The sequence below is a fragment of the Rhagoletis zephyria genome, unplaced genomic scaffold (genome assembly GCF_001687245.7).
Source record: "Rhagoletis zephyria isolate East Lansing unplaced genomic scaffold, Rhagoletis_zephyria_1.1 Rzeph_scaffold_00073, whole genome shotgun sequence".
Taxonomy (NCBI): domain Eukaryota; kingdom Metazoa; phylum Arthropoda; class Insecta; order Diptera; family Tephritidae; genus Rhagoletis; species Rhagoletis zephyria.
The window spans coordinates 161,604-173,908 of NW_016157157.1; the positions used below are offsets into that span (position 1 = coordinate 161,604).

The 12,305-nt window shown below is 38.8% G+C and overlaps 2 protein-coding genes across 3 annotated transcripts in view; both read right to left on the bottom strand.

Annotated features, from left to right (window-relative positions):
• Window positions 1–12,305, bottom strand: part of LOC108372207 (uncharacterized) — a 42,675-nt gene that overhangs the window by 6,898 nt on the left and 23,472 nt on the right. For both annotated transcript variants that reach the window (XM_017627850.1, XM_017627859.1), the window contains exons 2-3: window positions 8,443–9,636; window positions 8,251–8,372 (exon numbers count right to left, since the gene is read on the bottom strand). In XM_017627850.1, the coding sequence (XP_017483339.1) occupies window positions 8,251–8,372; window positions 8,443–9,489 (1,169 nt within the window). In that variant the 5' untranslated portion in view covers window positions 9,490–9,636. The remainder of the gene's footprint in view (window positions 1–8,250; window positions 8,373–8,442; window positions 9,637–12,305) is intronic.
• On the bottom strand, window positions 988–6,978 carry S6kII (Ribosomal protein S6 kinase II). The gene is made up of 2 exons (XM_017627829.1): window positions 4,513–6,978; window positions 988–4,439 (listed from the first exon to the last, which is right to left on the bottom strand). Exons 1-2 carry the CDS (start codon window positions 6,506–6,508, stop codon window positions 3,817–3,819), a joined length of 2,619 nt encoding a protein of 872 aa, XP_017483318.1. The 5' UTR covers window positions 6,509–6,978; the 3' UTR covers window positions 988–3,816.

Genomic DNA, 12,305 nt, shown 5'->3' on the forward strand with positions numbered 1-12,305 from the left:
ATCTGGAGCTTTTTTTTTTACTAGTGCTAAGAGGAAATCAGCGTCAGTGTGTGTCAAAAGAGGTGTTGATAATGTCTTATCTTTATGAGCTGATAGCACAGCAATTTGTTCGTTATCTGAGTAAGAAAGAAAATATATAAAAAAAAACAATATTTTAAATAATCTACTCAGCGGCATAGGCTCAACAAGACTAATAGATTATTTGCACATTGCACCTACACAATTAAAGGAAAAACTCGTTTATAATTTTTCAAGATATCAACTTTATTCAATTGATAATTAATTACTGTTAAATAAAATTAAAACATGCAATGCATTTATAAATTTTAAATATTTTTAATTACTTATCTTTTTCTGTTTTAAGTATATTGAATTATAATAAATCTGGAATATTTTATGCGGGAAAATACACAACTTTTAATTCACTGATGCACAGCATTTTCTTTTTTTCAATTTTATATTTTTTAATACATATGTATGTAAAATGAAATGCGCGGCAATGCCAGAATATTTCGCAAAAACTCTTGCGCTTGCAGGAGGCAGCTGTTTGTTTGTAGAATTTACTAATATTTTAAAAACTAAATGCAAACGAATAACTTTTTTTCTATCGCTGAATGTGTTAATCAATACAATACATTTCACAGTTCGGAACAAATTAACTAAATTAGTATACAATGGCAATTGACATAAATACATATGAATGTATGTATGCACATACATACATATATGTATGTTAAATGACATAAATGCTTATAAATACAATATATGTATATAAGTATGTAGAGTAAAATGCATTATTTAAAATGACACACACAGAATATTAAAATTTTGAATATAATACATTTTTAGGTAAAATGCTAACAATTAAAATTAGTATAGTTGTAAAATGTCATAAAATATACGAGTAGTTAGGTGAATAAAAATATTTGCACAATAATTGCAATGTAAATTGACAACTTAGTGGGTTTGAATAAGTTTTTTTTTTCAAAATTTTTCTAACTTCACTGTTAGTTAAAAAACGCAAAAACCACATTTGCCGCAATGGAAATTCGCTTTTGTTCGTTTTTGCTTTCTTTGACAAATTTTCACTCTTAACATTTTTGTGGTATACATACATAATTAATTATGTATTTATGTTTGTTTGTTGCTTAACTTGGCACCAATATGACGAATGCTAGTCAGCAGCGAGCAGAAAAGAGTGATAATTAGCGTCTAGTTTGTTTTATTATTATTATTATTATTTGTTTTTGTAATATTTGTGCGCATAAGTTGCGTTTGTTATAGTTGACAGCCAGTGTAGCAGACAAAGCAATTGTCTTATCAGTGCCAGGAAAAGCTTTTAAATCTTCTTGCTTTATTTGCATGTTAGTTTTCGTATTTTTTCAGAAGGCAATTTTGTTTTTAATTTTTTTAATCTGCGCGGAAAGTAATTTATTTTGTTTGAAAGGTATTAATTTGGTGGCGGCATCTAACAGATTTAAATATGTAGAATAAAAATGTGGAAGATGAAAAAGCGTTTTCGAATAAAATGCTTTTTAACTGAGGCCAATTTCTATGGCTAAAATGAATGTTTGTAAGCTTGTTAAGCAGTGGCTGTCGTGAGAATACCTATAGACCAGTTTTTTTTTTGTGATATTGTATGTATGTCTTTATGTATGCATCTTTGCCCTCATCAACCGTGGTTGTGGGTGATTCATGCTTTAGCATGGCACTGACTTTGCGGTTCTAATAAATTTTAACTGCACATTCTGTATTTTAAAATTCAAAGGATTTAGTTCAAAAACTATGCACACAAATACGTATGTATGCACTTTCAACATCAGATAGATGTACATATGTACATACCATATATGTATGTTTCCTAACCAACATTTGCACTTTCTTTTCAAAAATATGTATGTATGTTTTCCCATGTACTGCAACAATTTCTTTTTCTTTTCTATATACATATATAATTTTATATAACATGCAAAGTGTAAAGCCTAAAAGACGGCCACATAACGCAACTTTACGATGTTCGACAAATATATAGTAATTGCAGTATATGACTTATGCAGCTTTTACGTAATCATTTTTCATAGATAAATATGTTTGTAGGTAATGTATAAGGGTTAGGTATTTATATAAATTCTCTCTAAATATATGTATATACATTTGTTAAATAGTAATATGTGTACGTGTCTGTATATATACCATAAATTGTATGTGCATAAGCTTGGTATGCATGTATGCTTGGCTATACATATGTATGTATGTATGTACTTGTGGTCTGGTGAATAAATTACATATCCTTATATGGTTTAGTATAACATACATTTTATAAATATTGTTAGTGTTCTTTTTTTATCAACTATTTTTAGCTTTAAATTAATCGCTTACTTACTATTTATTTTACCATTTACTTAACATTTACTTATGCATGTATGCGTTTAAATTATGTAATTAGAAGCGGTAATGTAAATACAACATATACGTATGTATATACGAATCTACAGCCGAGTTACAAAACGTCGAAATTTTAATTTACGCACTGGTATAAATATTTTAACGATCAGTGAGGCTTTCTTGCCTGTTGGAAAAGATGATTTTAACAACGCAGAAGCCGTGAATGCGTAAAGTTTTTGCTTACCCATAGTGGCATTTTAAATTTGCTGAAAAGTATTCCTACACTCACTGCTCTTGCTCTTTGTTTATCAATCATCGCTAACTCCTATTTACACTCTTTCATATAAATATGTAAATCATATGTATGTACATAATTAACTTTTGTCCAAACAATTTTTCCGCATTTTTTTTTAGTATCGTTTATATGTACATAAGTGTGTACTTAAATACATACATTTATATACATATACACGTTCGCAAAGTTTGTATACTTATTTTCAAAGGCAAATCACAATCTTGTATTTCATTAGAATTAAGCATGGAATTTTTTACTTTACATTGCGGTATGTATTCACTAACTTTAATACAATACATTGGTTATTGTTATTTTTTTTGTGTGTTAATTATTCATTAAAATTCGCTTGTATGTATATTCGTGCATAATTTTTGATTTCAAATACAAGTGCTATTGGAGTTACGTTAAATTTGGCAAATTTGTTTGAAAGTCCTGTGGAATTGGATTTAGGGAAGGTATTTACTTTTGCTGAATTGTAGTAACTTTAATTTTAGACTGTCTGCTACGAACACTAAACGTGGTTGAAATCGTTTTAGAAATATTTTCTTTAGAATCTTAAAACAGCCTACGCTGCGAGTACCGAGTGTACAACACGTTTTTTGTTGTTATTAAATATATTTCATTGTTATCCTTCTCTGTTAAGCATTTTTTACTTTGGCCATTATTTACGAGTAAGTAGTGTTTTGCAAAAAATTATCTTTTGTTTTGTTTTTTTTTCTTTGTCAATAATTTCATAAAATCGTTTTTGCATTACTAACAACAATTATTAGTCAAAAAATAAATACTTAACTTGTTCACAAAATCACTATTCCCAGCTACAGACACGCACAAGGCTTGCTACTCCTACCCCTAAGGGAGGCGCGTTGTGTGTACCTTATGGATGTCGCGCATAGGAAGCCGACAAAATGCCTAAAAATATTATTTGTATCTCCTTCTTCTCGCGTCCCTATTTCTAGGTATGTATATGTACGTGTTTTTATTAATAAATACGCAAACAATTTATGCCGTGGAATAATGGTGGCTATTTGCTCTACCACACACAAACACATCAACAGCCTTTGAACAAATTTTCGGCGAGCATACAAAACGGCTTTCATATAATCGCCAATGATTCAATTAAATTTCACCGAAAAAATTTACGAGTGCAAGTTGGCTTTGTCTTTGGCACGTCGTTTCGCCAGTTTCGACATTTCTACTGGGCCCACATTTGCCGCTTGTGGTATTGCAATCGCGCGGAAAGTCGCATCGACGGCACCGCGCAACGCCGCCGTCGCTTCGCGTACCGAGTTGGCATTGGGTTGCGCGAACCCCGCGCCGCCTTCGCCTATGGCATTGACACCAGCGCCTGACATTTGTGCGGGTATTATCGCGTATTCCGTTAGGCGCACTGAACCCGCCGACTGTTCACGCAGCCAAGGGTGCTGCAGTATTTGCGCTGCCGTCGGTCTATTTTCTGGTACGATGTGCAGCATCTGACGCAGTAAATCTTTCACTTCGCTGCCGGTCATTGCCCAGCGACTCGATGTGAAATCCACATGGCCGGAACCGATTCGTTTTAGTATCACCTCCGGCGAGTCGTTTGGTGTTGAAGCGAATGGTGTACGGCCAGAGAGCATAATATAAAGCAGCACGCCCAGTGACCATATGTCACAGGCCAGGTCATAGCCTTGGCGCTTCAGCACCTCCGGCGCCACAAAATTGGCCGTGTAGCAAGGTGTCATCAACAGCCCGTTGTCTGCGCGTAGCTGTTTTGCGAATCCTAAACACGATTATTTTGCCGTCAGTTAATTAGTTAGTTTGATTGCTTTCATAAATTTAGATTTGTTACTTACCCAGGTCACATAGCTTTAGCGTCTCCGGCGTCTGTCGCATGCTCGCGTATATCATGTTAGATGGTTTAAGGTCACGATGCACTACGCCATGCTCATGCAAGTACGCCACTGCCGAAACGACCGTCCTCAGCACCGCACTCGCCTCGCTCTCGCACATTTGTCCCACCGCTAGTATGCGATCGAGCAGCTCGCCGCCCTTCAACAACTCCATAACCAGATACGCAGAAGTTGCGTCCTCATACACAGAAAACAATGTGACAATGTTGGGGTGATTGCCATAGCGCAACATTATCTCGACCTCTTCCCAACAGTCCGCCGAGCTGGATGACGCCGCCGCTGCCGCTTTTTCTATAATCTTCACGGCGAAATGCTTCTTCGTTGAGCGATGTTCACACAAACGGCAAACCGAAAATGTGCCACGCCCTAGCTCCTGAAGCAGATTATATTCGGAATGGAAGTTTCCAGGCAGCACTCCTGGCAAACTGCGCAGCTGGGGATGTGCGTTGGGCACGAATGGGGATAAAGGACTCGAACTGTTGGATGTTTGATCTAGTAGCACAGGCGCGACAAAACTAAAGCCCCGAAAGATTTCATGAGCCGATGCGGAAATAGGACCACCGGGAGAGTCGCGTGGTGACTTTGATGTATACTCCACATCAAAGTAGAAAGCGTCGTCACGCGACACCGCCGGTATAAATGGTGGGCGCACTTCTTTCCGTTCCAGCCCCAACCAGTCGATTGTGGCAAAGAAACAATGCGCTTTGATATCCAGTATTCCGTTGGGACCTGCACCTAGTCGATTTTGGGGATTGCGCTTGAAAAGTGCGCGAAGCAATGATTGTGCCTCAGGCGAGAGGTTCTCGGGCATGCCCAATTTGGAACGCAGTATTTGATTCATGGTCTCTTGGCGTGTTTGCCCGTGGAATGGCAAGTTACCTGTTAACATTTCATACATCAGTACACCAAAAGACCACCAATCAGCTGCAAAGTCGTGTCCTTTTCGGTTCACTATTTCCGGTGCCATATACTCTACTGTGCCGCAAAAACTGTAAGTCTTCGATCCGTCTAGTGGTTGTTTCGATAGTCCAAAATCCGTCAGCGCGATATGGCCGTGTTCGTCTAGTAAAATGTTCTCCGGCTTTAAGTCGCGATAGATAATACCAAGTGAATGCAAATGATTTAAAGCCAGTGCCAACTCAGCTAGGTAAAACTTAACATCCTCTTCCGTGAACATTACTTCTTTGGATAGCCGTGTGAAAAGATCACCACCGCGAAGGAAATCCAAAATCAAATACAATTTGCCGGGCGTTTGGAAGGCGTAGTGCAATTTTACGATGAACGCATGGCCTACGTCGGCTAGTATTTTACGCTCGTTTGTACTACGCACACGGTCCTTGACCTTCAAAGTGGCTTTTTTCAAAACTTTCATGGCGTATAGCGTGCCTGCATCCTTGCCAACAACCTTGCGTACTAAAAACACCTTTCCGAAGCTGCCCTCGCCCAGCACGCGCAGCAATTCGAATTGCGAAGGGTCGGCTTTTTCATGACCTTCCTTCACTACTTCGCGCAATTCAAACTCATTTTCACGTAACTCTGCATCGCCTGCCGCTGGTGCGTAGCCTTCAGAATCACTTAAATCCATCAGCTCGGTAGTATCTGCCGTAACCGAACTGATGTGGTGGTGCTCCAATGCTGCTTGCAGTGCCGTTTGCTGCACCTGTTGCAAATGTTGTTGCTGCTGATGCTGAGCCTGCTGTCTGCGCTGAGATGACGTCACAGTGGTCACGGCACCACTTTCTTCGTCGGTGGGCGTATGCTCCATAGGTGTCACGGCCAGACTACTGCATCCGGACGATGTGATCTGCATGCGCTGACGCAGCTGCTGTTGGCCCAAAGTGCCATTAGCATGGTCTAGGTGAGCATTGTTACCGACGGCAATGCCCACGCCCAGCTGCTGTTGCTGGCGCAAATCTTTATTCAAATCGGCCAGTGGCATTGCGCCGGTGACGCTGATGACCTCCGTTGACGTGGGCGTTATTGATGTCGCCGTGATCCAATTAAATATGCGATGATTTTTACAGAAACTTGAAATTTTTTAACAGCTTTCACTGCGTTTATGGCTGTCACGGAAAACGCGATGGGAAATTGTGAATGTGGTAAGCGAAAGGAAGGCGTGGGCGAGATTTTCACACGTAGTTTTGTTTATTTGTACACAATCACTTATTTATAACATTTACGTAGATGTACACGGAGCACAGGGACGCGACAACTCACAATATACACAACATTTTACACTGGTTTTCCATATTTTCCAACAATTTTTGCTAAATTGAAGGCAATAAATAAAATTTTCACTTCACTGCTGCTGCTGCCAGCTTATTGTCCAATTTGCACTGACTTGTCAACATTTGACAGTTCGTTAAGCAAAGTGATGCCACGTGTTAAGAAACGAGAAATACAATTGAGAAATTATAAAGTAGTGGTGGATATAACGATGGATGTATTCATTCAGATGCTTTTAAAAAACGGACTTCGATTTATTGCCCTTCTGCTCGCAATCTTTGAGTTTCGCTCAAGTGAGATAGTAACTATAGACAATAGCGAGCTTGGTTTCGAATAATTTATATCGTTCGCTTCGCCGCACGCCAAGTGTATATGAAAAGTAATTTGAAGGTTAGCCTCAAAGCTAAACTAACCCCACGTCTCCTCCTTCTACAGCGGTGTTAAAAAAGCTGTGTTAAAACGAAATGTCAGGTGGAGAGTTAACATTTCCACTGTTAAACCTAAAGGATACCCATAGCAAAGTTGAGCTAATTTGTGCGGCACTGTTTCCGTCAGAATTGTGCAAGTAACTTACTTTATACAAATATACCGATTCAACCTTTTTGACACAATGAACGTTGTGTATTTTACTTTAAGCTTTTCAATTAGCTTACTCAAATTTATAAAAACAAGGGGTCGACTGCGTTGGACATTTAAAAAACAAAGATGGCACCTCTGCATATAGTAATAGATTTTTTCTTTGCTGGAGATTTTTACCTCACGTCTCCACACTCTACAGATACTGTTAAAAAAGCTATGTTATGATAGAAGTGCCAGGTGGGAACGCGAATTTCCACTGTTAAACCATATCTGTCTTGCAGTATTTCTTACCATAGCTGTCTTAACATCAGCTGTCATTTCGTAGTTTGACAACTCAGTTTTCATTTTATCGCGCCATTTACATTAGTTGCGTTCCAGATGCGTCACGATTTGCAGATTTTACAAGATTTACAGGAACAGCTGGTCACCTGGAACGGCTTCCTGTAAAAACCTGCAAATCGTGAAGCATCTGGAAGGCAACTATTGGGTGCAGATCGATCTGATTGGCTTGATGTCATTTGAAACTGATATGTTAAAAGCATAAACAGACGGCAGCGTTGATCCTGATCAACTCGGAAATTAACAGCAGCTGATCCGGATTAAGTCCGAGATAATCCGGATCAACGCTAAGGTCTGTTTAAGCTTTAAGACAGCGAGTTGTCCACATGAGAAAACAGGAAGAGGTTTAAACAGAAATTTGACAGATGTTAAGACACATTTAGTGAAAGGTGGAGACGTGGAGTTAGACAGACCGGATGTAAAATTTGTGTAAATATAGCGTTTAATTTAATTTGTTAACTGTTCATTATTTTTATACCCAAGTGCACTTGTTCACAAGGGTATTATAACTTTGTTATTAATAACATTTCCACTTACCTTGAACATATCTGCAAAGCGCAGCGATAAACGGATATAATACTAACCACGAAGTGCAAAAACAACGTTAATATTAAACCGGAAGCAGCTGACACTTCACTGTTTGCATTCAACAGGTCAAACTAATGGAGGAAATAATGTTTTGTAATTAATGTAGGCATTAAGTGGCTGTTAAAAAAACTTTTGCCTCACCTTTTCCTCCAAGCGATTTACATCCCTGGAGAGGCCCACGCCCGAAACGGCCAAGGCCAGTGTGCTGGTCGCTATGCACACCAAACTCAACGCTAGGAAAGCAGTCTGGGTCTTTCTTATGCTAACCACACCCAGCGAACCCGTAATGGCGGCCACCAAGCCCGTCCAAATACCACAGCCCGCCGTAGAAAGCGCTGCTTCGCGCACAATCAGCAATGAACCCAGCGCCACCAGCGTTATGGCCAACATTAACTGCAAAGTGCCCAAAACGATTTGCCATGGAAAGGCTGAACAACAGTCGGCGCTGGATTTGGCACGTCTTTGATATTTCGCCGAGTTCGATGAGCTGCCGTCGCCATCTTTGATTTTAATCAACTCCGGTGGAAAACGCTGTTTCTTGCTTATACGCGAATCAAGCGTGTTGGCACGGGCAGCCATTGTTGCCTGCAGCTGTTGTTGGAACTCTTCGTGTGTCATCAGTTTCGACTTCTTTGTGTCATCGCCATCGCCATTGCCATTGTCGTTACGACTGTTGTTAGCTGTGACGGAAGCGATCATAGTGGCGGCTGTTAATTTCAGTGGTGGTTTTTGATCATAAACAGGACTTGAGTAGATGTGGCTTTGTGCATCTGCGTGCAATTGTTGCACTTGTTGTTGCGTTTGCTGTTGCTTTTGTTTTCCCAATCGCTGGCGATGCTCTTCCGTATCACTACAGCCGCTGCTATTTTGTTGTAAAATAGATTTTTGTGAATTGGTGAGACTATCGTGTTGGTCATTTGTCGTGTTCATGCTCTGCTCAATGGCTGCCTGCATGAGCTCCTCGCGATTGATGCTGCGATCCACAATCGTATCCATGCTATCGATAGTGGAGTCGTGCGAATCGATTGTGCGTGCTGGTGACTCTGATTGCCGAATCATGTCGCTGTTTGTGTTGGTGTTGACGTTATTGTTGTTGTTGTTGTTGCTGTTCATGTTTGCGCTGCTATTGTTGTGATTGCTAGTGGAAATACCATTGAAATTGCTGCTGTTGGCATTCATGCCTTCCATGTTGTTGTGGTGCGTTTTTGTGAGTTGTTGTTGTTGGTGGCGCTAGCTGGTTCGCCTTACGTTAATTACTCATTTATGCTGTTTCCGGTGGAATTCGAGCGTGCGGTACTTATGCTGCCGATTGCGGTAGCGGAATGCCACTGACGACTGCAAGAAATTCGAAAAAAAATAAATGAATTAATTATTAAATTGATTATAAACGATAGCTTGTGGGCATTTTTGGTTTGCGAAATTTATATTTTCCGCATAGCATTCGATCGAAGCAAGGAATTGAAATTTAAACTTTATTTGTGCAGCTGTATTTTTTTGTAATTATGACTAGTGATCACTGTCAAGGTTTCTTCTCTTCAAAGACTGATCTATAATCAAGTATTCATTAAAATTTCTTTAATTTAAGTTAACATATTTTTTATTCGCTATTCATGAGAAGTGCATAATTTTTAATAGACGGCGCAAGGTTGCGAAAACTCAGTGTTTGATTTGTGTTGGGAGAGAGATTTTGGCATCCCCGTAGACGAGCGTATAGCACCAACCGTAGCAAAGTGAGATTCTTGAGGATCTTGCGAATTTGCCTAATAACCACATCAGGTCGAACAGTCTGAAGGCAACACCCCTGCATCCTTTTCCACATTCGGTTTAAAATAGAATTATGAAACGAAGTAACCGGGAGCTAATATAGCAAAATAGCAAAAAAATTCCAACAACGGCTCGTCTTCAAAAAGTTACCATCATCGCAGCAAAGCGACAGGGAAAAAGGCCAAAAATTTACAAGATAGCTAGACAACTTACGGAAAGTTCTAATGCTAGGCGAAAATCGTGCAAAATCGAGTCCCATGACTTAGTGACTGATCTCTAGATCTTGCTCAAATTGTCTAGCAACCACATCTGAAATTTATAAAATAATCCACATTTTTATGTGACAACATAAATATACACACTACGAAATAGATGACAAGTGGAAAAAGGCGATTAAAGCTTTAAATCAGAGATGGGAAATACAAATTTCTATGAGTCGTTGCAGCCACAAATTTTCGATATCCTGTTAATTTTTGTTTAAAAATTTCATTCTGCTTACGCAATCAGTAGATTTTATCGATTTGTATACATACTTTCAATTCAATACATTCTATAGAAACTCATACCAAACGACACCCATTAATTTCCTTACCATACCAATTTGGAAGATCATTTATCAAAAAATAGCTGAGTTAATTTGAAAAAAAAACAAGTTTTATTCCCATAGACATACAATCAGTGCTAAATACCACACTTGTTGACCATTTCAAATCGCAAATAAGAAATAAACTGGTGTAGCAAATTAAACGCAGCCGTGCTCAAGGCGAGCCGAAACTTAAAAAAAATCCAATTTAAATATACATAGTCACAATGGCGAAACTAATTTGCCACCGAGAGCAAAATTGCCACTGAAATTAGATCAATAGATGACGAATTGGTTCAGTTTGTGGTGGTGGTGACAATGGAGGATGAAGTGGCTGAACGAGTATTGGCAATAACGAGAACAAATTGCCTTTGGTCCACTGGGAGTGAAAGCTTTTGGCTGCAAAGCAGTTGTTCGAAAATGTAGAGGTCATGTGAAGATCAAATATGTACATTTATGCACATACATACATACAGCGGCGAAGGCAGCTGAGCTTGGTATATACATATATAGCGCATAAATATCGGTTCCCTATTCAATTTCAAAGCAAAGTTAACTATTTGTCATTTTTATTCACTACACATTGAACATACATATCGAGCCTTAACCGCCAAAATAACGTAAGCGACATTTTTTTCAAAATTTTATTTTTGATGCAGAAATATTCCTAGAGCGTCTAGATGCATTTCTGCATCAAAAATAAAATTTGGAAAAAAATGTCGCTTACGTTATTTTGGCGGTTAGGGCTCGATATAAGTAAGTACAAAATCAGTAGCAACAGTGATGGATAACTGTTTCATATGTAATAAGCGCAGCAAAATTTAATAGCGCAACAACCTGCAAAAATCAACTTTTTCTATGAAGCAACGCCTAGCGCAATAAGTAAAGTGGTTCTCCTTAAAACAGAAAATCACGACGGCAGCAAGTAACTGGTTCCCAGCACAACACAAAAGCCATGGCAAGATTTTTTCGCTTTCAAAACAAACAATAAAAGTGAAATATTCAAGTGAAAAAGTGCCGTAGAACAAAAGAATGAGAAAAAATAGAATAGAATGGCATGGCTAAGCGGGCAATTACATAAACAAACGGCGACGACGACGACGGCTGAGGTAATGTACGGCGATGCCATAAAAAATGGGCTGATCAAAAGCGTACGTATATATGTATGATTGTGGCAACAATAAACATTGTGCGACAGTTGAAATAAATACATGAGCACACGGGCATTCACAGAGCAGCCGCAGCAGCAATGGTCATAAAAATGCGAAAAATGTCAACCGCAGCAGCAATTGGCAGCCGCTTGACATTCATACATATTTATATACGAAATGAAAACGAATTATGAGCGCATATGCAAGAATTTATGTGCAAATAGCCAAATAGCCGACGATTGGCCAGCAGGTGCCCATGCAGTGCACTCACTCGCTTAGAATCTACCGCTGCCTGTCTGCGTTAACTATTTTAACTTTGTGATTTATTTGTCGGTGTAACAAAAAATATATGATTGCGCACTTGGCGTTGCGTCATTGCAGAATTTATTGCTGGCACATTACACAAGCAGACAAATGAAAATGTAGTAAAAATGCTTTAAATTAATAAAAGTTAGTTTTATGCGCCCGTTAAATGGAGGAAAATGTCTGCGAACAAAAGACTTAAG